The sequence below is a fragment of the Antechinus flavipes genome, chromosome 5 (assembly GCF_016432865.1).
Source record: "Antechinus flavipes isolate AdamAnt ecotype Samford, QLD, Australia chromosome 5, AdamAnt_v2, whole genome shotgun sequence".
Taxonomy (NCBI): Eukaryota; Metazoa; Chordata; class Mammalia; order Dasyuromorphia; family Dasyuridae; genus Antechinus; species Antechinus flavipes.
This window is the reverse complement of record NC_067402.1, coordinates 104,268,494-104,294,986: the sequence shown is the minus strand read 5'-3', so window position 1 is coordinate 104,294,986 and position 26,493 is coordinate 104,268,494. Positions and strand designations below refer to the sequence as shown.

The 26,493-nt window shown below is 34.0% G+C and overlaps 1 protein-coding gene across 1 annotated transcript in view; it reads right to left on the bottom strand.

Annotated features, from left to right (window-relative positions):
• The window catches only part of KIAA1549 (KIAA1549 ortholog), a 161,804-nt gene that overhangs the window by 53,293 nt on the left and 82,018 nt on the right, over nucleotides 1–26,493 (bottom strand). Inside the window, exons 8-10 of the mRNA XM_051963238.1 lie at nucleotides 24,407–24,552; nucleotides 18,602–18,779; nucleotides 14,439–14,623 (exon numbers count right to left, since the gene is read on the bottom strand). Of these exons, the coding sequence (XP_051819198.1) occupies nucleotides 14,439–14,623; nucleotides 18,602–18,779; nucleotides 24,407–24,552 (509 nt within the window). The remainder of the gene's footprint in view (nucleotides 1–14,438; nucleotides 14,624–18,601; nucleotides 18,780–24,406; nucleotides 24,553–26,493) is intronic.

The window sequence follows — 26,493 nt, the reverse complement described above, 5'->3', positions numbered from 1 at the left end:
ATCCCATTTTATTTAACATTTTCAGCTCAGTTTTATTCTGTTTATTTGATCTATAATATAATCTATATTATTCAATTATTGAAATTATTAATTTTATTTAAAATAATTTATTTCCACTATCAGCAAAACTAGTTACATTATTCATTTTGATTTTAAATATTAATGTTTATCAATATTAACTTTTAAATTTTTATATCAATATTAATTATATGATTTACAATAACATTTATAATAGAATATAAACTACTTGAAGACAGGAAAGGTCTTGTTTTTGGCTTTGTACCTATAAGACTTAGTATGGTGTCTAGCATAAGAGAAGGCACATAATTGCTTGATGATTGATTGTTGCCTCTCATTATAAGTACTACGCTGCTTATTCCCCACCATCTGGCTAGCCAGTCTCTTCTTATACTATTTGTTGTCAGGCATCATTTAATGGACTAGAAAATTCCTTCCACCAAGTGGAAGATAATTACTTCAATCAGTCAATCAATAATTATTTTCTAAATACTTACTAAGTGTTAGGCTCAGTGTTAAGTGCTGAGGATAAAAAGTCAAAAGCAAAAGAGTCTCTGTCTTCATAGAGTTTACATTCAAGATCCTCACTTATTTGTAAGCCTTCCAACATATCCATTTGATTTTCATACTCTGATTTGTTTTTCCTCCTACTTCTCACACATATCTATTATCTGATATGGAGAATCAGGTACTTTTATTTCAGCACCAAATCAAATTTCCACCTGGTTAATTATGTCAAACAGGGTAGAGCTAATTTAAGATGTGTTTTTTTCACATATTAGTTTTTCCATATTTTTAATTTAATGCCAACAATAAAAATTGTTATTATAATTCGCATTTCACTTTAAAGTATTTTAAATGGCCCTACCATCTTTTAAAAATATTTAGTGACTTTCTAAATTCAGAGATAGTTCATTATTTCTATATATTACTTTTACCTGCCTGTCAAAGTATCTCAGTACCTATAGAATAAAAAAAAATTGATTTATATACTATTATCTCATACACAAATTGAGACTCAGATACCTGTCTTTTTTTTTTTTTTCTGAAGCAATTGGGGTTAAGTGACTTGCCAAGGGTCACAGGGCCAGGAAGTGGTAAATATCTAAGGTCAAATTTGAACTCAGGTCCTCCCAACTTCAGGGCTGGTGCTCTATCCACTGCACCACCTACCTGTCCCTAAGACACCTGTCTTAAAGAGTTCACCTCAATAATTCAATTTGGCCTTTAGGTCTGCCTTACTCTGGTTCCACATCTCAGAACAACCAAACATAAAAAAAAAAACAGAGACTGTTTAGCTTTCATAGAGTCTTTATGTGACTTTCTGAGACAGAAAGAGAGAAAGAAAAAAAAAAACCACATGATTTTTTTATTTAGGAAAAAAATGATAGGATTTAGAGTTGGAAGAGACCTTAGAGGAATCAAACATTGAGATAGAAAGTTTTATGCTCAGAGCTAAAGTCAGTAAAAAAGGGAATCACAATTTAAATCCAAGTCCTCTGTTTTTCTTTTCATGACACTAGATTGCCTTTTCATTTTTAGGAGTGACCCTATAGATGTGCCACAGGTCTCTGACTCGAGGGCCTAAGTCCTTTTTCATGTTTTCTCCTTTTTTAATAAAAATAAGTTTTTAATTGATAAAAAATTTCCCAGCATCCTTCTCCTCTTTCAGAAAGTCATGTCATATAACATATTTTGTAAAGAAAAAATAAAGATGAAGAGAAAAAACCAGCAAAACTGATCAAAACATTGAAAAAAAATCTAAAAATATATAATATCCCACACTTCTGTGGCCCTACCCACAATCTTTTTAACTGTGTGCTTGTATAGCCTCTTGACAGAACAATAAAAACATACATACAGGATAATCTTCATTTTCAGTAATGTCTCACCATCTAGGAAAGGTCCATCAGTACGCATAATTGTTCTATTTTTGAAGAGGAACAAGGAAGTATACATATATCATAAATCTCATGTATGGCTATGATACTGGCCCTGACAAATACTGATAATCCACTTCCTGGTTTTGTCTAGTAACTTAAATCAAGTTATTCTGATTCTTACAACATTATACTAAGCTTGTTCTTAATGGTAACAAAAGAGCTATCAACACAAGAATCTACACTCAAGAAAAATCATCTTTTAAGGTCAAAATGGGTTCATGATTTAGACATAAAGGATATGATACTATAACCAAATAAGGAGAACAAGGGATAGCCTACTTGTCAGATCTGTGGAGAAGGAAGGAATTTATAGCCAAAGAACTAGAAAACATTACAAAATGCAAACTGGATCATTTTGATTACATTATATTATAAAGTTTTACACAAATAAAATCAATGCAGTCAAGATTAGAATGAAAGAAGAAAGCTGGGAAAAAAAATTTTATAGTCAGTATTTCTGATAAAGGCCTCATTTCTAAAATATATAGAGAATTTACTCAACTTTTTTTCCCCACTTTTTTTTATTTTCTTTATTTTTAATAGCTTTTTATTTACAAGATATACGCATGGGTAATTTTACAGCATTTTGTTCCAATTTTTCCCTTCTTTCCCCCCACTCCCTACCCTAGATGGCAGGATGACCAATGCATGTTAAATATATTAAAGTATAATTTAAATACAAAGTAAGTATACATGACCAAACCATTATCAGACTCTGAAATATTGTACAATTAACCTGTGAAGGAAATCCAAAATGCAGGTGGGCAAAAATATAGAGATTGGGAATTCAATGTAATGATTCTTAGTCATCTCCCAGAGTTCTTTCACTGGGTGTTGCTGGTTCAGTTCATTACTGCTCCATTGGAACTGATCTGGTTCATCTCATTGTTGAAGAGGGCCATGTCCATCAGAATTGATCATCATATAGTATTGTTGTTGAAATATATAATGATCTCCTGGTCCTGCTCATTTCACTTAGCATCAGTTCATATGAGTCTCTCCAGGCCTTTTTGAAATCTTTCTGTTGGCAATTTCATACAGAACAATATTATTCCATAACATTCATATACCACAATTTATTCAGCCAGTCTCCAATTGATGAGCATTCACTCAGTTTCCAGTTTCTAGCCACTACAAACAGCTGCCACAAACATTCTTGCACACAAAGGTCCCTTTCTGCTGGGTTTTTCTTCTTTAAAATAATAATCGTTCTCTCTGGGAGAGAGCAGGTTTCTCCGGAAGGTTTTCTGGAGACAGCCTTAGTATCAGTTCAGATCAATAATTACCCCAAATGCAGCCAGGTGACAAAAGTTCAGATCTTTTACTGTCTCCAATATAGTCCAGTTACTTAGAGGCCTATCTCTCTGCTTGGTTCCAAGAGCTCCCTCCGAATGTCTCCAAATCCAAAGGTTTGTCCTTCAGCCTCCAGCCAGCACAAAGGTGAATCTCTCTTGCCTCTGAGAGAGGGCTTGTGGGCTTCCTCCCAGAGTGCTCCTCTCCAATCCCAGTCAATGTTCCGAAGTAATTCTCTTCCGAGAGAGGGCTTCTGGCTGAACTCATTTGACGCTCCCCTCTCAATCTAATTCAGCTGAACTCTCTCTGAGAGCCTCTGTCTATTTCTTATATGTGAGAGAGTGGGATTGTGAGATATCTCCCAACATGCTCTCTGGCCTTAAGAGCTTCAAGGGAGGGGTGAATTCGGATATCTCATACTAAACCCTGAAATCTCCCAAACATGTGAACTCCAATGAGTAAAGGTGTGAACACAAGCACTGTATCAATTAGTTCTACTTAGTACCTTATTTCAGGTTCTGGCCCAAAACATCTCCTTGTAAAATCAGATCAATAATCTATCAACTCTAATGAGTTAGCAGTTTATAAAGATTCCAACACCTTTCCCTTCTTTAGTATCTCTTTGGGATATAAGCCCAGTAGAAATACTGCTGGGTCAAAAGATATGAGCAATTTGATAACTTTTTAAGCATAGTTCCAAATTGCTCTCCAGAATGAAAGTGACTCAACTTTTAAAGAAACCAAACCATTCTCCAATTGATAAATGGTAAAAGAATATGAATAGAAAATTTCCAGGTAAAGAGATTAAATTCATTTCTAGTCATGTAAAAAAGATTCTCTAAACTATTATTGTTTAGAGAAATGTAAATTAAGAAAACACTGAGTTATCATCTCATACTTACCAGATTGACTAAGATGACAAGAAAAGATAATGAATGATAAATCTTGGAGGGACAGGAAAACTGGGATATTAATACATTGTTGATGGAGCTGTGAAATGATGCAGCCATTCTGGAGAGCAATTTGGAGCTATGTTCAAAGGGCTATAAAACTGCATACCCTTTGATCCAGCCGTGTCTCTACTGGGTCTGTATTCCAAAGAGATTATAAAAGAGAGAAAAGGACCCGTATGTGCAAAACTGTTTGTAGCAGCCCTTTTTGTGGTGGCAAGGAACTTGAAATTGAGTGGATGCTCATCAGTTGGGGAATGGCTGAATAAGTTGTGGTATATGAATGTTATGGAATATTATTGTTCTGTAAGAAATGATCAGCAGGATGATTTCAGAGGCGCCTGGAAAGATTTACATGAATTGTTGCTAAATAAGTAAGTAGAAGCAAGAGAACAAGATTATATGATCAACTGATGGACATGGCTCTCCTTGTGATGATTCAAGGCAATTCTAACAGACTTGGGATGGAAAAATGTCATACACATCCAGGGAGGAAACTATGAAGACTGAATATGATTCAAAGTGTAGTGTTTTTCACTTTTTGTTTGTTTCTTGCTTTTTAAAAATTTTGGTCTGATTTTCCTTGCACATGAGAAATATAGAAATACATTTAAAAGAATTGCACATATTTACCCTATGTCATATTGCTTGTTGCCTTAAAGAGAGGGGAGATAAGGAATAGAGCAGAAAAATTTGGAACGCAAGATCTTACAAAGACGAATGCTAAAAACCATCTTTACATGTATTTCGAAAATAAACTACTACTGAATTTTTTTTTAATTTGGAACACAATGTCTTATAAAAATGAATGCCAAATAAACTATCTTTATATGAAGTTGGAAAAATAGAATACTATTTTAGAAAAAGAAAAGAAAAATCATCTTTTTAGAGATGGGAAAGAAAAAAAAAAGAATGCTGAAAAGTACTCTGAGCCAGAGTATAGACTTTAAGCTATATTTTGGACTTCACATATATTTTAACATATTTAACATGTATTGGATTACCTGCCATCCAGAGGAGGGGGTGGGAAGAAAGAGGAGAAAATTTGGAACAGAAGGATTTGCAAGGGTCAGTGTTGAAAAATTACTCATGCATACCCATGCAAATTTAATAAAAAAAAAGATTTTATGCTATAGATTCCATACACAGAATATGTCTTATTCTGAAAGTTATAGAAGACAGCCTCAAATTAGCTAGGAACTTCTAATAATCATTAGAATCACAGAGATCGAATACTTTATTAAATACAGTGCCTGAAATGAATTTGGAAAGACTTAAATCCTGCCCTTGACAAATTTTAGCTGTGTGACCATAGGCTTGAACACTCTGAGCCTCAGTTTCCTCTTCTGTAAAATGGGAATAATAATACCTATAGTGCTTATCTTACAAAGCTGTGGTGAGGATTAAATGTGATTATATATGGGTAGTATTTGTTAAACTTTAAAGTGGTATTATTATTTTTGAAGCCAAGTTACAGGAAAAGCAGCTCTCATTTTAAATGTTGGTAATATGTTAAAGGTAAGTGATGCTAAAAGAATGTGAATCATGTAATACTAGCTTAAAGATTAAAATTAGAGATGACCCAAAGAATTGGAAAGATACACAGTAGATGTAATCAGATATAAGGAGATACTGCAGAAATCATGCATGACTTGAAAAAGAAAGTAGAAGAATCATATACTGAGAATGAGATAGAATTGATGGAAAACTTGTGTGTTAAAAAAAGAAAGTCTCCAGAATTTTGAGTAGATCCCCTTCTTTGGACGATTTACAGAAGGACATGGATGAAAAAAGCCCTTAATAGGAAAGTATGAGGATATATATCAGTGAAGGGAATACCCAACATCAATCAGTTAAGTATTTATTAAGTGTCTACTACATGGCAAGTACTGTGTTATGTAAGATAATCTCTACTCTCTTTTTTCTCCCCCCACCCTGAGGGCAATTGAAGTCAAGTGACTTGCCCAGGGTCTCACAGCTAAGAAGTGTTAAGTGTCTGAGGCCACATTTGAACTCGGGTCCTCCTGAATATAGGGTTGGTGCTCTATCATGGCACCATCTAGCTGCCCAATAATCTACCCTCAAACCTCCTCCAATCCTCATTTTATGTCATCCAGATGTTTTTGTCCCAATCTCCTCTTTTATTCATCTCACATGAAGAGGTGGCTCTTCTCCAAATCAAAGTAAACTCCTATATGCACAAATAATCTCAATCGATCCTGTCTTCAGGGAACCATTCCAACTCTTCACTAATTTTCAATCTATCTACTAGTTGGTTTCTTATTGCCTAAAAGTACTCCTATGCCTCTCCAGTCCTTAAAAAAACTGTCCTCAATTCATCAATTCCTATTAGATATTGTCCCAAATCTACTTTATTCACCAAATCTACTGGGTTTTTTTCCTCCCAGTTCTCATCCTTCCTGAAATTCTCTATAGTCTTTAATATTATTGATCACCTTCTCTTAGATATTCTCTTTTCTCTTGGTTTTCTTGACAATGGATGAATGAAACATTCATTAAATGTTACTTATATGCAAAATAGTGTTAAGAGCTGTGTGTATGAACAGAAAAGTCAGATATTTTTTGGTCTCAAAAGAGCTCACTTATATTATAAAGCAGCAGTTACTAAAACCATCTGGTATTGGCTAAGAAATAGACTAGTTGATCAATGGAATAAGTTAGGTTCAAAGGACAAAACAGCCAATAACTTTAATAATATAGTGTTTGACAAACCCAAAGACACCAGTTTCTGGGATAAGAATGCATTATTTGACAAAAATTGCTGGGAAAATTGGAAATCAGTATGGCAGTAACTAGGCATTGACCCACACTTAACACCGTACATCAAGATAAGGTCAAAATGGGTTCATGATCTAGGCATAAAGAATGAGATGATAAATAAATTGGAAGAGCATAGGATAGTTTACCTGTCAGACCTGTGGAAGAGGGAGGAATTTATGACCAAAGAAGAACTAGAGATCACTATTGACCACAACATAGAAAATTTTGATTATATCAAACTGAAAAGTTTTTGTACAAACAAAACAAATGCAAACAAGATTAGAAGGGAAACAATAAACTGAGAAAACATTTTTACAATCAAAGGTTCTGATAAAGGCCTCATTTCCAAAATATATAGAGAACTGACCCTAATCTATAAGAAATCAAACCATTCTCCAATTGATAAATGGTCAAAGGATATGAACAGACAATTCTCAGACGAAGAAATTGAAATTATTTATAGACATATGAAAATATGCTCCAAATCATTATCAATCAGAGAAATGCAAATTAAGACAACTCTGAGATACCACTACACACCTGTCAGATTGGCTAGAATGACAGGGAAAGATAATGGGGAATGTTGGAGGGGATGTGGGAAAACAGGGACACTGATACATTGTTGGTGGAATTGTGAACACATCCAGCCATTCTGGAGAGCAATTTGGAACTATGCTCAAAAAGTTATCAAGCTGTGCATATCCTTTGATCCAGCAGTGTTTCTACTGGGCTTATACCCCAAAGAGATACTAAAGAAAGGAAAGGGACCTGTATGTGCCAAAATGTTTGTGGCAGCCCTGTTTGCAGTGGCTAGAAGCTGGAAAATGAAAGGATGTCCATCAATTGGAGAATGGTTGAGTAAATTGTGGTATATGAACGTTATGGAATATTGTTCTGTAAGGAACGACCAGCAGGATGAATACAGAGAGGACTGGCGAGACTTACATGAACTGATGCTGAGTGAAATGAGCAGAACCAGGAGATCATTATATACCTCAACAATGATACTGTTTGAGGATGTATTCTGACGGAACTGGACCTCTTTGATAAAGAGAGCCTTAATTGATCAAAGATGGACAGAAGCAGCTACACCCAGAGAAAGAACACTGGAAATGAATATAAACTGCTTGCATTTATGTTTTTCCTCCCGGGTTATTTATACCTTCTGAATTCAATTCTCCCTGTGCAACAAGAAAACTGTTCGGTTCTGCACACATATATTGTATCTAGGATATACTGCAACCCATTCAACATGTAAAGGACTCTTGCCATCTGGGGGAAGGGGTGGAGGGAGGGGAAAAATCGGAACAGAAATGAATGCAAGGGATAATGCTGTAAAAAATTACCCTGGCATGCGTTCTATCAATAAAAAATTATTAAAAAAAAAAAAGAGCTCACAACACATATGGAAGGTTTAAATTACAAGTTAGATGGAAAGATCTTTTGGGGGAAGCAGCAAAGTAGAAGTAAATACTCCTATGATAGCATTTCCACTGACAAAATGATATTAATTTCTGAAATTGAATTATTTTATAATGCCGAAAACTTTGGTAGTAAGAATTTTCTTTTCTGAGTCTTCAGTAGCTGCGCTCCTATAAGAGCTATTGCCAGGCTACATCTCCACAAAGGTTGCTTCCCGTAAGTGTTCTTCAAGGTTGTTTCTGAAGCCTTCTTCTCCCCCCTATACTATTTCACTTGGTAATCACATCAGCTTCCTTGGATTCAAGTATCATTTCTATGCAGAAGATTTTATATCCATTTGTTTAGTCATAATCTCTCTCCCAAACTCGTCTCATACTGCCTATTGGTCATTTCAAACTGGATTTCCCATGGACATGGAGTTATATCCTGCTACTGGATCCAGATGGCTCTGTAGAAGAAAGTGCGGCAGGTGACTTTGCCCAGCTCTCCCTCACTCGAACCCAATTCACTTCATTTCATGATATCACCTCCCTGATATTGATGAGGGGAGCCCAAACCTCATCAGTGTCATGGTCCTCTTCAAGAATAAAGGATATAAACAAACAAGAATGATGTATGTATGTGTGTGTACAAATGTATGTATATAGAGAGGTGGGGAATGATCACAGATATTTATTTGGGGGACAAAAATCTAATTTAAAAAGAAAGAAAATGTAACAGCTCTTAGGTTAGATATTTGTCGAAAAAAACCCAAAATAACCTACCAGGTACTAGGATACCAATCCTTTGGAAACAGGAGGGACATGTAAAAAAAAAAAAACCCTAAGTTGCTTTTTAAAAATGTTCTATAGCCATTAGAAGATTATTACTGTTAACATTTACAATAAAACTGAAATAATTTCTAACAAGGAAGTATGATTCCTAAGTCACACTGAATTAAAAATTGAAAGTGAATTAAATTCACTATGGTCTTACGCTGGCATTGTAATCAACCAGTATATGGTCATTCTCATAATGAGGTGTGAATTTTTTTTATTTAAGATGTTGAGTACATGCCTCATATCCTCCATAAAAGACAATGGGTAGTATTTGGCAGACTGAGAATGAAATGGAATATAGCAGATCTATATCTCAGGTAACTCTTAGCCACATCAAAGGCTGAACCCAATATAGTCAGGATTTAGTAAGAGTTTTGCTCACCCCACTCCAATCTGTATGACCAAGGAGAATGGAACAGCCAGACCTGATTGTCTATAATGTTGGCCTTATAAACACTAAAAAGTTTTCTACTCAGAAAAATATCTGATCAAGAGAGGCAAGTTTCTACGGCTCAACAATCCCATTCATATCTTTAAAACAATTTTCTTGATTAGTTGAAGTTGTAAATTGGACTCCTTCCCTCCACATTAAATGATCACTTCAAACTACAGATTAAAAAGAATGTTAGCAAAATTTTTGTTTACCAATGGGAAACATAAGTAAGTCTACTTGAAAATATACCTGAATAGTGGGACTGCCTTCCTCTAAAGTACCATTCCCCTTTCCAGACAATCAAGAAGGCTTTCTATTAAGCCTAAGAAGGAAAGGGACATGTACTATGTACTTCATATTTATTATTTCCAGATGTGTTTTGATATAGGATTTACTGGAGCATTTCATGTGGTGGCAAGCCAGCTTTTGGGGAGCAATAGGGACAACAGAGAAAAAAACACTAAGAAAAGAGAGCTCTTATAGCGTGGTTTAGCATTTTTTTTTAATCCTAACAAAGAAAGTAGAAGAACATTGCTATTTTCAAAGCAAATATCCTCCGAGTCAAAGATATTTCCCTTTTTCATTAAAAGGTGGGAGGAAAGAATAGTCTCTCTTCTTAAAAAAAAAAAAAAGACAAGATTAATATTTGAAACAAATTCTGCTTGTTAGCTGAGTACTATATTTTGATATTTAACCAGCTCTCCTTCCTGACTGCATACTAATCCACTATCCTGAATGCTATCTCCCTTAATCATATATATAAATCCATCCCTCCCAATCCCTGTAGCACTCAAAGAATAAGGGGGACTCCAAGGGCCAGCAGTTCTATTTAAAATCCTTTGCATGTCAATTATTATGCCATCTGCAGCCATAAAAGGATTTTGGAAATGAAAAGGAAGGAGAAAAACAGGGGAATATCCAGCTTTACAAATAAGAGAGAATTATGTGGTTCTCCCCTATAAGGGTCTCTTAAAACAATGGGCATGGATGAATTTTCATCAGGAGGGTTTAAAGGAAGAAATATGGCACTCAGAATGAAATGGGTAAATGTGAGGCATTCTCCCTGTCGGTTAAATGTCATTGTAACAATGCCATTTCACTAGAATACAAACACAATTCATTGTTTTTCTTATAATGATATGCACGATTCTAATTCATTCAGTATTGCAAATACTATTTTGTATCTTTTCTCCAGGTGTTAAACTGACTATAACCAAAAACTCTAATCCCAGATAGTATAAATAATAAATGAAGATGAAGAATAGATGCAGTATTAATGTGTAATGCCTCTAGTATCCTTGATCAGCATAAAAATGCACTATGATTTAAGATATTATTTTTATTTGTGGTGACAACATTAACAAATAACAAAACAACTACAAATTAATCTCCTTGGTCAGATAAATCAAAATAACATGGGTTCCACTTCAAACAACCATTTTTTAATCCAACATGTGAGTGTGATGTAATGAAAAAATGACTGGATTTCAGAAACTGAAAGACATGGATGTGAGCCCTGATTCTATGACTGTGACATTGCAAAAGTCTCTTAATTTATCTGAATTTCAGAATCCCCATCTGGTAAAGAAAAAAAGGAGGAGTGATTTAGAAGAGATAGTCTCTAAAATCTCTTTCCAACTATAAAAACTGTGTTATTTAGCTGATAGGTGACATACAATATGCTTGTGATAAGGATAACAAGGGAATGAGCAAAGAGAGTCAGGTCTTAAGCAACATGAAGGGTATGTTCTGCCTGCTGGCAATACCAGAGAAAGCTTATTGAGATATTACTGGAAATGGGTAATGGTGCAAAATGCTTCCAATTCATGACATGCCCAGGTATCCTCCGTTTCCTGTTGGCTTATTATAGTGGTAACAAAAAGCTTTTTGAGTGGCTGGTGAGACAGAACTGAGCATTCATTCAAAGAGCTTGAATACAATAAAGTTCTTTTTCTACTCTGGTGAAGAGTGGGACAAGAACTGCTGTTGAGGCAACCAGGGAGGAGAGAGTTAGCAGGTGCTGTTACCAACTGTCTTATCTCCCTAATCAAGGATGGCTACCTCCATTTCTTTGTCTCTATTATTTCCTTCTTTTCTGATCTCAGATAAGTGAGGAACAGAGACAAATGGATCCAAGTATGATTTCATAAGCCTCAAAAGGTTAGAGGGCCAGCAAATCAAAACCCACAGTAGAGACTGCTGCTATTTACAGCCACCAAACCAGACCTGAACTATAACCTGCTTGAGTTCATTCTCCCTGGAAATCAATATGGTAAAGGAAAGTAGATTATAGATTTCAATGCTTATTATATTTTATCAATAAATATTCCTTTGTAAAAACCAACTGAAATTAACTTTAACTGATAATAAGGAAGATATCAATTGGCTAACTGATACTGGGAAGGCACTAACTGGGATTGATATTAAGGAGATGTAATTGTTCAAATGATATGGAATAAGGGGAATACATAGAATGGAGGAAATAACAATGAATAAAAATATCTTATAACTCCTCAGAGTTCCTGTTAAAGTCTCAAGGAGAGGAGAAGTAATGGTTGAGTTTGCTTTTTACTAAGCTAATTTGGAAACATATCCAAAAAAATAAAAATTATTTAAAACAGCAATACTTTTAACTCTTTTTCCTCATCTTTTTTATCTGCCTTATTTCTCTTATCAAATCTTAGAATTCCATTCAGATTTCTAAATTCTACAAAAATTGTCTTCATATTAAATAGGAGAAAGAAAAGGAAAAAAGAAGAGTTGTTGAAAGAGTTGTACATAATTTGGAATTATGCTCAAAAAGTTATCAAACTGTACATATCCTTTAACCAAGCAGTGTTACTACTGGGCCTGTATCCCAAAGAGATCTTAAAGAAGGGAAAGGGAACCACATGTGCAAAAATGTTTATAGCAGCCCTTTTTGTAATGGCTAGAAACTGGAAACTGAATAGATGCTCATCAATTGGAGAATGGCTGAATGACTTATGGTACGTGAATGTTACCTATAATATTGAAGAATGCTTATCTATAATATTGAAGAAATATATTATTGTTCTATAAGAAATGACCAGCAGGATGATTCCAGAGAAACTTGGAGAGACTCACATGAACTGATGTTAAGTGAAATGAGCAGAACCAGGAGATCAAAATACATTTCACCAACAATAATATATGCTGATCAGTTCTGATGGACATAGCTCTTTTCAACAATGAGATGATACAAATCAGTTCCAACTGTTCAGTAATGAAGAGAGAAAACTATGGGAAATGAGTGTGGACCACAACATGGCATTTCCACTCTTTCTGTTGTTGTTTGCTTGCATTTTTGTTTTCCCTCTCAGGTTTTTTTTTGTTTTTGTTTTTTTTTTTACTTTCTAAGAGATCCAATTTTTCTTGTGCAGCAAAGTAACTATAAATATGCATACATATATTGTATTTAACATATATTTTTAACATGTTTAACATGTATGGGACTACCTGTCATCTAGGGGAGGGAGTGGGGGGAAGGAGAGGAAAAGTTGGAACAGAAGGTTTTGCAAAAGTCAATGTTGAAAAATTACCCATCCATATGTTTTGTAAATAAAAAGCTATAATAAAAAAAGAAAGAGTTATGCATAAAAAAGCAAAAAAAAAAAAAAAAAAGCCAGGAAATTCTTTCTTGGTTTCCTTTTTTTTTAATGGACCATTGAGGATTAGCTAGAGAGATCACATTGGGAAGTGAAACACTTCAGTTGATTTATTTTTTAAGTTTTATTGGTAATTTCTGTTTTATATAACATGCTCACTTTTAAAAAAAAAGTTTTGTTGATACTTTTTGGTTTTTATAACATGCTCATTTTCTGATAAATCACCACTCCTACAGAGCTTTTCCTGGTTAAGCCAAACCCACAGTGTCTGTGCCTGAGAGCAAGAGAAACATTGTGTCCCTGGAGTTGATCATCTCTCTATACTCACTTTTTCATATGAGTTCATCTGACTTTCCTAACTCCACTCCCACCTCCATATATTTCTTCATCTCCAAAAAACTAGAGCTGGACTAGAATATCAAACTCAAAAAGAAACTGATTCATGCAGGCAAAATATTGAATGAGAAAACCACAACTTATCATCATCTATATTGCATTGTATTTTTTTATTTTGTTAAATTTTCCCCCAATAATAATGTCTAGGGCTGCACTCCAGAGTTTTGCAGGCCACAAGCAGGCATCAATTTTGACATCTCTGGACCAGATGACCACTAGGGTCCCTCTCAACCTCAATCTCTGATAAGCCTGAGACTCCATTCACTGCTAAATTTCATTATTATTTGATACAACTAGAGAATATTTCACATAAACCCAAACTAGGGTCTTTCAGGATAAAAAAAAATTAGAACTAGAAGGATTTCAGTCCCTCCTCCTTCTCCATCTCCTTTTTAGTGAGGCCTAAAAAAGGCAAAGTACCTTTTCAAGGTCACACAGCACAGCAAGCAAATGGGAAAATGTGACTGCCCATCCTATGTTCTCTTCCCTGTGCCATATATACTGTGTCTGCTTTCACACACACTAGGTATATACATAATGGCAAAATGAATAAAACTTTTTCCATTATAGCAAGAAAGGAATTTCTATAGGAGATGATTGATCATTTTTCAGGAAACATTTTTTTTTGCTTCTGATTGCAAGTTATTTCTTATCTTTGCATCAAAAGTACCCCAACTTTGCAACATGCCCTCTTCATGCTATATCTACATACATATACACACAAGTATATGGCATGTATGGAGAGGGACCATTTTTACCTTTTGACGCTGCTGAATGTTGCTCACAGCATCAGGCTGGAAGTCTAGTTTGTCTGTTCGACAGAGTTTCCAATAGAGAATGATAATGATGGTCATCACCACAATCACTGGAATCACCACGCCAACAATGATCCACAAGTTATTGCTTTGAGAGTCAGAAGATGATCTTTTCACCCGATCTACCGCTATGGATAGGAAGAATAAAGAGGAGGGGGAGAACAATGCATTTGTTGAAAGATCCATCAAGAAGCATCCTGGTATAATAGAACAAACATTGGGCTTGGAACCAGTAAACACCTTGCTTCTAATTTCAGCTTTAACACTAATAATAACAATCACAGTAATAGGTATGTACCGCAACAGTAGCAGTAATAATAATTATAGCATAATAGTAGTAATGTAAGCAATACTTTTATTTGCTCTATATGCCAGATACTGCACTAAGTGCTTTACAAATATTATCTCACTTACCACAAAAATCCTGGGAAAAAGTTTCTATTATGATTCCCATTTTAGGAAACCAAGCCAAACAAGTTAAGTGAGTTGTCTGGATCACACAGCTGGTAAGTATTTAAGGCCAAATTTGAACTTGGGTTTTCCTGACTCCAAACCCAGCATTCTATCCACTGCAGCACCTAAATAAATGCCAAAAACACTAAACAGCTCTCTGGTCTTGGACAAGCCACTTGAGTTTCCTAAGCATCTATCTCCTCATCTGCAAAATGAGGATAATAATATTTCCAATAATAACAATAACTGACATTTATAAATCATTTTAAAATGTACAAAGTGCTTCACTTACATTATCTCTCTGGATCTTCATATTTATCTTGTGAGGTATGTATTACAAGTATTGTTAGCCCCATTGTGTCAATAAAGAAATGGAGGCACAAAGAGACTACATGATATATACAAGATCACAGAGCTAAATAAGCTTCAGAGGCCCAAATCTGCCTAATTCAAGGCTAAATTAGATTGTAAGTGCCTTGAAAGTAGAGACCGCCTTTTACTTACTTCTTTTTGTATCCCCAATCCTTAGCACAGTGTCTAGCATGTAGCCATAAACGTATGTCAAGCCATAAACCATTATGTATAATAAATATTTATGACTTGCTTTCATCCATTTCACCATGCTACCATACCCTTCTGGGGCCATTTTGAGGGAAAGTGCTCTGTACCTTAAAGTACAAAATATATCCAAGTATATAAGGTGCTATGTAAATGTGACCAATTATTAACTGAAAAAATGATCTCTTACTACACATTATGATAACAGACTTTAGAAAATAGATATGTAATTATAGATTATCACATTTAGGAGGGATCTTTAAAAAAATCTAATCCCCTACCTCTCATTTTAAAACATAAGGAAAACAAAAGAAAATAGAGTTCAAATGACTCAATCACAATTTATATGGTTAGTAAATAGCAGAATCCAAACAAGAGACAAGTTTTTGTTCACATTCCCATACTATGCTAGCATACCACATTGCTTACTAAATTTTCACAAAATTTGTGAAATGCCATAAATGAGTATCACATAACTAAAAACAAAGTTGGTTATTTGTTCCCAACTGAGTTTTGTCCTTTGAGATTAGGGGAACCTATAGTAACAACCACAATCAGCATCATAGAAGAGGTACAAGACAGGTTTGAGATGGAATATGGCTAACTCCATTATATCAAACTCTAAGGGATAAGGATAAACCAAAAAACACCTACAGTTTCCCTGAATATATACTGAATATATTCAGTATATTAATTTTAAAAGTCTTCTTGAATATGTTTTTTATACTCATTGTCTTCAGATTCTTTTTAAGCTCTTAAAATTAAGCTTATTTCTACCTAATATTACTTTCTCAAAATATCAATGTTAACCTATTCTTTCAAACCAAATCTAACCCTGTCTTTTCTCAAAATTCTCTCCTTATCTAATCTTTAATTACCCTGGTTTTCCTTCTATCTCTCAAATAGCTCATATTTAATTATATATATTTAAATTTTTTTTTTTACAACTTTTCTTCCTTTTTACCCCAACTCCAAAAGTTGAGCCTTTAGTTCTCTATTCTTCCTTTACTATGCCTCCTCAGAGAAATCATTCTCTCTCATATAGCTCAAATATCAACTCTTTCATAATGACTCTCAAATTTATATTTTTCACTTTGGCTTTCTTCACCTAAAATGCTCTCCTCCCTGATTATCTATTCCCTGCCCATCATACAAGATCCAATTCAAGTTTTTTTTTTTTTTCTTTTGTACTTGGATGACATCAGCCTGTTTATCTCCTAACTTCTATGTGTTAACAAGTTTCTAATTGACAATGACTATACTATTATGGAATGTTCAAATCTCTTTTGTAACTGTATCGGACAATTTAGCATACTATGGATAGCAGCATAACATGATATGTGTTGCCATTTATTTGTTAACTATTTCATGTGTGTCCATTTTGCCTTCCCATACATATTGCAAATCCTTTGTGGGAAGGGAAATCGTATATTTCTATATTACTTCACAGTGGTCATTGTAAAAGGGAGTAGAGAATCAGAGACAGAAAAAACTAGAAGTATGAAATACTGCAATTTTTCCTTTTCAACTTAGAAAAGTTATCTGCATCTATGTTTTCTTCTGCATAAAAAATCACAAACAAACACCACCCAGGTGTATAAAAATTGTGATAACTTTAAACTTAGGTCAAAGGAATTGGATTTTAGTCTTTCTAATGACTTTAAGAAGGAAAACCAGAAGCACAAAAATCTCTTAGCCCAATCTTGTATCCTAGTTTCCCTGATCTCCTAATCTACCCCTAAGGGCTGATCTCCATTTCTGCCCCTCTTTCCACCAGTTTAAGAACTAGACTCTTGTCTTGGCAGTAGTACTTGTCTTTAGAAGTTTAAAAAGGAGTACAGGAGATGATGTAAAAGAAGGTGGGCTATACCTTATATATTTTGAATTGTTTTTCCTTATAATCAAACTTCTGATAATTGTGGAGCTTGGATATCCAATAAAAGTTTAAGCAATCCCCATTCTCAGGATTTTTCTATTTTTTTCTAATTTTTTTTTCTAATTTCTAATTTTTAAAAATCTATTTCAAAAGTCATTAGGAAATATTCAACTCAAAGTACCTCATTGCACTATATATTAAAGAACAGACTTTTAAAATCAAAATAATAATAATGATATCTGACAGTTTTATCATACTTTAAGATTCATAAAGTGCTTTATATACTATATCTCATTTGTTCATTTTCACATCATATCCCAAATCTGGAAACAGAATACACTTTTGTTTCAAAGACATTTAAAGCCAATTCATAGTTCACAAATATATCAATTTCAAAAATTGTTTTGCCACTCTAGTATTATTTGCCAGCATTTTAAAATGTGCATTTACCATATTTTCTTAAATCTCTGCTATGTATATAACCCCATCTAATTTCTTTTGTTGTTAAAGCTTTACTCTTTTCTTGCCATGTCTCTGTTCTGTACTTCATTCTTCTTCCCAACTATTTTTAAAATGTCTTATTAAAATATATAGATTTGGATATAAATGTATTTCTATCATATTCATTTCCCAGATCCTTATTCTTTATTCCCAAATACTCAAACTTTGAATGAAGAAGAGATAGAGGGTATTTTTTACAAGAGGAAAAAAATAAACCTCAAATGTCCTTTGATAAAAGAAGTTCTGTGATTTTTTTTTTTGAACTTACAGGACAAAAGCAAGTATATTTTGTTAGCCATACATTTCACTCTCTTTCAAAATTTGAAATAAAAGATTCTGGCAAAAATAAGTAACAAAAATACATTCAGTTAAACAAAAAGACAAAATAATAGGATATAGAGAGATGTACACTTAAAAATATGTAAACCCTAATTTTAAATATGTACCTTGTAAATACTACTTAAAAAAAAAAAAAAAAACCTGGGTTCTTGGCCAGAAATTTTCAAAATGAACAATGATAACCTGAACTACACACAAATGTAGGCACATACAATAAAAATTTGGAACAATACAATATGCTTATAATATTGCTTAAAATGTATAATAACTTTTCAAAAACAAAATTATGAAAGCAATCACACACAGCTACTGGGTTTTGTATTCACCTAAATATAGATCTCTACCTGCCTTTTAATATTGAGCTAACAAAGAAACTTACGCTGGGCAATTATGCCTTTGATGCGGTAGCCCATGATAATGGCTGCTCTCTGGATATCTATCTTGTTGATCATATCTGAAGACTTCACTGCACTGAGTCTTTCTCCATCTTGATCTTCCACAAAATAGATTAGTTGGACCGGATAGTCATCACCCTCTAACCGTGAGACATTAACAACCTGAAAGACATCAGATAATTATTGGCATTTTTAAAACTATAAGTTCATAGTGCCCTTTCTCTATCATTTAATATTCTAGTGAATAGTCTGTGCCTTCCAGGATTTACTTTTGTACACTTTAGATTTATTTTTTCACCTGAGTGTCAAACTTACACTGGCTGGCACTCTTTATGACAGGGGCAAAGTAAAACAAAGGGGAAGAGACCTACAAGTGTAGGGCAGAAGAATACAGGAATTGTGTCCAGCTGCTATTCATAGATGCCCCAAAGAGATGTTCTTGGGAGCACATGGCTATGAGGCTCATAGAGTGTTAGAACTTAGAGAAACCTTCAAGATCCGCTATTCCTGATTGAGGTAACCATCTCAGAAAGTCACTTGTCTGAGATCACACAGCAAGCAAGTAAATTCTAGACTCTGATTCCAAGTCTAGTGCCCTTCCAACTACACTACGATGCCTTCCTTCGTTCCTATTTTTCATGTTTTATTAAACAAGTTCATATTTACCTTTTCCAAGCTGCTATTAAAGCTTTTCATGGATTCTAACAATATCCCCTTCTCAGCTTTTATCTCTTATTTCTTAATCTTTCATTTTCTTTTATTTTTCAACTAACAAGCATTTATTTCTTTTGCTCCCATCCTACTCCCCAACTTTAAAGAAGAAAACTTTTGCAATAAATATGCACAAACAAACTCTCTCACTGGCTATGTCCAAAACTGTATGTCTCGTTCTGCTGAATCTATCTGAATTTATCTGACTCCATCACCTCTCTGTTAAGGGGTGCATAGAACATTTAGAATTTGGCATTCTAGAAGAGAAGGCTTCTAATTCTCTTAGGCTATCTTCATATGGTAATGTCCTCATTCTTCTGATCATACTACTTGATTTTTTTCTCCATTAATAGCTTTCATATGTTTAGATGTTCAATGACCAGAAATGTCCAAAAGGAGATGTATAGTGTGGGCTCTCTCTATGTACATATACATACATACATATAAAGATGTATGTATACATATGTGTATATATGTTTATGCACACACATGTACATATACATACATGCAACTATCTTTATATCTTAACCCTATATAAAAGTCAATGTGCTATTTTCCCTTTTATTTCTCCCATCTTTCTTCATAATGACCAATATTGACCTTTCAGGCTACAGCCTCCATTGAGAATAATCTATAATTGTTCTAAGACTTGCATACATAGTTTGTGTATACTTTAGGTATATTGCTCTCATTTAAACTCAGTTGTTTTTGTTTTTGTTTTTTTTTTTTGCTCATAGGGTGGGTTCATAAAATGACTACCTCTCTACAATATCTTAACTCTTCCTTCATTGTCTTAAAGAGCTTATATAGTGTCATTAAACTTGAAATTTTCATTGTGGACTCACTTTTTCAGATCATTTAAAAAGCTGTTTAATTCTATTGCAGCTAGGTGGCGTAGTAGATGTGTCAGGCCTGGAGTTAGACTCATCTTTAATTCAGTTCTGCTTCAGATGCTTATTTTGTGACCCTGGGCAAGTCACTTAATCCTATTTGCCTCAGTTTCCTCATATGTAAAATGAGCTGGAGAAGGAAATGGCAAATCACTCCAGTATCTTTACCAAGAAAATCCCAAATGAGGACATGAAGAGTTGGACATAACTGAAAAATGATTGAACTACAATAATGCTATTACCAATATCTGGTGTGTTCTGTTCTTTGTGTATTGCTACCTAGTGAATGTCCATTTACTTGTGTTCCATGTTTTCTGTCCTTAAATAAATCTTCCATTTACATTTTAAAAAGGTCCACACCTCTTTTTTTTTTTTCCCAGTGGAGGAGGAATGAAGATAAAACAGGGTAGCCAAAAAAAACAACAAGCAAACAAACAAACAAACGAAAGCCATTAAGGCAAAGTTTTGTTTTGTTTAGGGAGGGTGTTTGTTTTTTAATCATTTTAATTTTCAAAATATATGTTTACTGAACAAAAAATCTATTTTCTCTTCCTCTTTACCTCACTTTCACCGTGGGGGGGTGGGGGTGGGGAGAAGGGGGGAGAGGGAGAAGAGAATATTAAAACAAAACCCTTGGAGGATTTCTTTCTTTCTTTCTTTCTTTCTTTTTTTTTTTTTTTTTTTTTGCTGAGGCAATTAGGGTTAAGTGATTTGCCCAAGGTCAAAAGTTAGGAAGTAGTAAATGTATGAGTTCAAATTTGACTTCAGGTCCTCTTGATTTCAGGGCTGGTACTCTATCCACTACACCAGTAGCTGCCCCTAATTTTTTTATGCAGAAAAGAAAACAAAGGGAAGATCAGGAAGTAGAACAGCTTTGAAAGTTATAAGCTGAATTTATTATATTCTTAGAAATAAAAGCAAGTTGTATTTAATAGAGGTCTACAATTGTGTGTACAATCTTCTTTTTCTTTGCAATGGGAAAGCTCCTTTAATAATTTTTCAATTTTCAGAATTAAGCATTTACAATTTTTTGCAAGTTATGTTTAATCCAATGATAACCCAATTTTGATATCTTTTTTTTTCTAAAAATTTGTCAGAGGTTTTCTAAAAGTGATAGTCAGAGACATACTTTGCTCCTCTTGATCACCAGCTTGCAGCTATTTCTCTCTTTCTGCCCTCCTCCCAAAGAACTGAATAATCAATTAGCCAGGGATGATTTTCAATTACAGAAACTATTTTGACTTTTTTCTAATAAGATATTTTGGTGTAAAAATTCAGCAATACTGTCTTTTATTATAGACTATGCCAATGTAGATTCATTAATTGGTAATTTCCTATATCCCTTCTAGAACCATTCTTCCATACAAAAATAATATTTGCAATCTAACAGTTCTCCAATATAGTGATTATTTGAAATGATTAATTAACATACCTTGACTAAAGGTCTCTTCTTTGCCCCATCCCAATTTCATTTCCAAATTGCTTTGAATTTTTGAGTGGATGCCATCTAGTCTTTGTAATTTATCTATTTTTACTTTATCGATCTGGCTTACCACATTATAAGAATTGATTGTTATTTGATCTAATGCTTTTGATTTGTCCATTTCAAGTGATAATTTATAGTCCCTAATAGATTCCTCAATGAAGAGCCAAGCAGAGAATTCAGTTTTTTTTTTTCATTCTCGAATACTTTCTCTGATCCATCCAACATAATTTCAAAATTTTCTAAGTATCCTTTTCTCATTATTTAAAAAGTCCCTATTTGTGGGATTTTGTAGTCTCTTACATGATCATCATGGAAGCTTTTAAATTTAAATTTATACTTAATCTGATTTATTTTCCCCCACCGGCATAATCTTTCAATATTTGGGAAAAAAGATACTCTTTTTGACTTTGACAGCCATGCAGAAGATAATAAGGAGTGCCTAATATTTTTATTCTTAGCATACATTTTTCATGAATTTCTAATGATATATTTTGAGATAATTTTCAGTATTCTTATCATTGATTTTTATAAACTCCTAATTGTCTAAATTTTAGGATCTGAGTCTATTCAACAGTCTCCATGTAAAACTGCTGGGTTTCTGAGTTCCCAAGAGCATTCATTCATGGTCATGAAGAGCATTCAAATGAATGCACTGACTTGGAAATGGGTGGTCTGGAAGTACTATAGGTAGGCAAGCAGAGGAAATCAAAAAGTCATTCCATGGCTATATTTTCAAAGTCATGGAAATGTTATCCTGAAAGGAAAAATGAGGGGGGTGGGAGGGAAATGACTTCTTTTTTCTTTTTTTTTCTTTTTCAAAGATTCAGGACTGCAGTATGGTCATTCAGTTCAAACTATACCGCAATTCACATGGTTTGAAAGGACACAACTTCACAAAAGATCATATACACAGTCCATTTGCTATATATTGGATACAAGTGAATTACAAGCAGATAGGATAATACTATAGCAATAATTGAGGTAATGTAATTTAGGAAATGGGATCTAATTCTAATTCTTGTCTTGTCCATACAACTCCGCATTCTATTCTGTATATGGACTAACAACCTACACATATCTCAGTGTGTTCCTAGAAAACATCATCCTATTCAATCACTATACTGTAGCTAAAATTTAGAGTGATGATCCTGAACCATCAATAAAGAGTTAAGTAATCAGTTTGCAAAAGGGGGAAGTTGTTTAATACATTTTAGAAAAACTTTTGTTTAAAATGCTCAAGGTGAAAAAAAGTTTTGTCACAAAGACAAGCCTCAATTATCTGAGAAATTCATTCATCCTCTCTATGGACATTACTCAATGGATAGCTTTTTGCTACATTAGTCTTATTTTTCTGAGTTTTACCTTTTGATGAATTGACAGCCTCAGAGTTTCAACCCAAGATAACTTTAGCATTGACCTCTGACAAAAGTTTCCTGGGATGAGCTGTAGTCAGCCTTAAACTCAATATGCCCCAAGTTCTATAACTTCCTTGATTTGTGACTTTAAGTAATACTTTTGGGGCCTCATTTTCATTAGCTGCAAAATCTAAGTGGTTAGAGTATTACTAAGATCTCTTAACCTCAACACTGAGCTACCCCTTTTCCCAAAAACCAAAACAACTATGACTCTGCAAGGCAGTGGGGGTTAAGTGACTAGCTCATACAGAGCTAACAAGTGTCAAGTGTCTGATGCTGCCTTTGAACTCAGGTCTTCTTGATTCCACTGCACCACCTAACTGCCCCGAAGGAGAGACACTTTTGAAGAGGAATGGGCAGGTGTTTTTAGTTTTTTTTAAATTTCCAGATCTATAATTATCACATATTTGAATTCATAACAGAAGTCTTTCTGACTCCAGGCCCAGCAGTGTACCACTAGGGCTACCGTAGTGCTTTTTTATATAAATTACAAATTAAAAAGTAATCTATACTATATGAATGATTTATTAATAGTACCAACTGTTCCAAGGGTATAGCATTTTAAAAGAAGTCACATGTCCAAATTAACTTCTTTTAAAATATTTTTATAAATTCTGAACTTAATACCAAATCAAATCATAAAATTGTATTTTTTTTTCTTTTTAGCCAAGATAATCAAGATTAAGTGATTTGCCCAGGATCACACACACTTAGTATTAAATGTCTGAAGCCCAATTTGAATTCAGGTCCTCCTGAGTCCAGGGACGGTGCTCTATCCATTATACCACCCAGCTGCCCCTAAAGAGAAACACTTTTGGAGAGGGATGGGCAGGTGTTTTTAGTTTTTTCTAATTTCCAGATATTCTTTCCAGATCTATAACTATCACATAAGTAACACCAATTCATAATATTTTATATTTCATGTGTTAAAATACATTTTTATAATTTTTTACAAAGTTTTTTTGAAAAGAAAGTTCTTCTTAAATCCAGTCATCTCATATTAAAGTCAATTTTTAAAAGTTTTGCATTTCCCTAAAAGGGCTAATATCATACATGGTACAAAAATCAATCTCAATAAATAGCTGTCAATTTAAACTGAAACAATGACATTCTTAATTGCTATAATTTTAACCCAAACAGCAACCAGCTTAAAGTTAAAAAAAAAAAAAAAAAAAAAAAAAAAAAAAAAAAAAAAACTTTCTCATGCCATTCCCTATTTGCAACACAATACCATACCTCAAAAGAAAATTTGTTTTCTAGGCTCTGTCATTTCATTTCTTTAAGTACCTGCACCACATTGTTTCCTGCAAAGGTGGCTCTTCTCCACACCCGCCTTCTGGTTAAAGATTCACTGAGCAACCGAGCAAGCTTCCGTTCCATTTCAGCTTGAAACACCTCATTCTGTAGCTGCCTTTCGAAGACACCCAGGAGAACTAAGATTAAAACAGAATGCAAAGGAATTCTGTTAACCCAGAAAGTGATAAAGTAGTTGAACCACTGAAGAGAAGGAGGTGGGTAGGGCAGCCTGTGCCAGCTAGCTGCCAAGAGCTTTAAACTGGAGCTACAAACTATCTTCTGCTGATACACATGAATATGGCTTTATGTGATACAATAGACACTGAACTACATAAGAGAGAAAAATGGAAGGACTCAAGTAGGATGCTTCACACAAAAGGGATTGGCCTTGCAATGTTATCCTCTCTTCTGCTGAAGGGTCAAAACCCTCAGGGAAGCAAGCCAGGGGAGCCTCTGTTGTACCTATCTGCCTTTCTTTTGGACAGCTCATTTTCTGTATTTGTCTCTCTGCTGAGACAAGCCACAGGGCAAGAATGAGTCTCTGATTCTTCCCTTTTTTATTAAATCAATGTCTGATAGGGTTACAAATGTGATATCAACATAGATTAGAAAAGAAAGGAAAAACAGCAAGAGAACTTAAAACTACTAATTAACTGTCCATGCCTAAGAAGAAGAGAGTAACAGAAAGAAATTAGACCATATTCCTACCAATCCAAACGAAAAGTATGGTGGGCAGAGGATAGCAAAAATCAGTTTAACTTAGACTTTTGGCCTTTCAGAATGACAAAAGCAAGGGCACAGTGATGGGGAAAAGTAAATTAAATAAAACTCTATGAGTATTCTTATGATAGACAAAAACAAACAAAAGTTTCCAATCCTTTCCTACGGACTGGACATCATTTCAATTTCATGGCTATTTAAAATTGCTCATGGTAGATAGGATAATAGTAATAGATGACAGAAAATGCAGAACTACTTAATAATTATTTTTTTCCTTTTTTCTCTAACAAGGAAAATCATTTTCCGACTATAAAACACAGAAAGAAGATGGTTACCAGAGAGTACTAACATCTATATTAACCTCTTCACTCAAAAAATTGTGAGAAAATGGTAAGAGAAAACCTAGATGCTCTTCTCAAGGCACCAGATTCAGAAGAGTTACTATTTAATATTCAGGTTACAGAAAAAAAAAATGTGATTTCTGAACTGATGCCTGTTACTTCTGAAAAACAGTAAAGAAACAGTGTCACATGCCACACAAAGACTATGCTTTTTTCTTTTTTTTCTTTTAAGAAGAGAATAGAATCTTTAATCAAAACCAGTAATCTTGACTTCACTTCTTAGCAAAATCTTCAAATCTATTATTAAAGAGGTCATTTGTGAACATTTATAATTTTTTAGTGCTAAACTTTGCTTTTATACAGCATATAAATTACAACAAACTCACAGTTAAACCCTCCACTAAATGCACTCTCTCAAAAAAGAGAATTAAGCAAAACAACATAGAATAGCAATAATTGGAAAAACTTTAAGGAGGGTATGGTATACCTTGATTTTAGTAAAGCATTTAACAAAGGTTTCTCATGCTATTCTTGAGGACAAGATAGAGATATGAAGTAGCTACAGTACAACTATATGGCTTCAAAAGAGGTTAAAAGATCAAATACAAAGAATAACCATTAATAGATGAATATGAAGTTCTTAATGGAATAGCCCCCAAATCTGTCTTTGGTCCTACGTTTCCAACCTTTTAAAATATCACATGGATAAAATCATAGGTGACATACTTACCAAATCTACTGATTACACAAAAGTGGGCAAAATAGAGAGCTAATATGTTGAACGACAAAGTCAGGATTCAAAAAAATTAGGTTAATGAATTAAATCTAAAAGGATAAAATTTACCTGGAATAAATATCCCAAATTTGCAATTTTTTAAAAAGCAGAAGAAAGGGGAACCATGGCAAGAAAAAAATCTTTGGGGGGAAAAAGATATTTTAGTAGATTAAAAGCTCAAATTAGTTAATAAGATAGTGTATCAAATAAAAGCACTATTTGAATTTTAGGCTATGGTACAA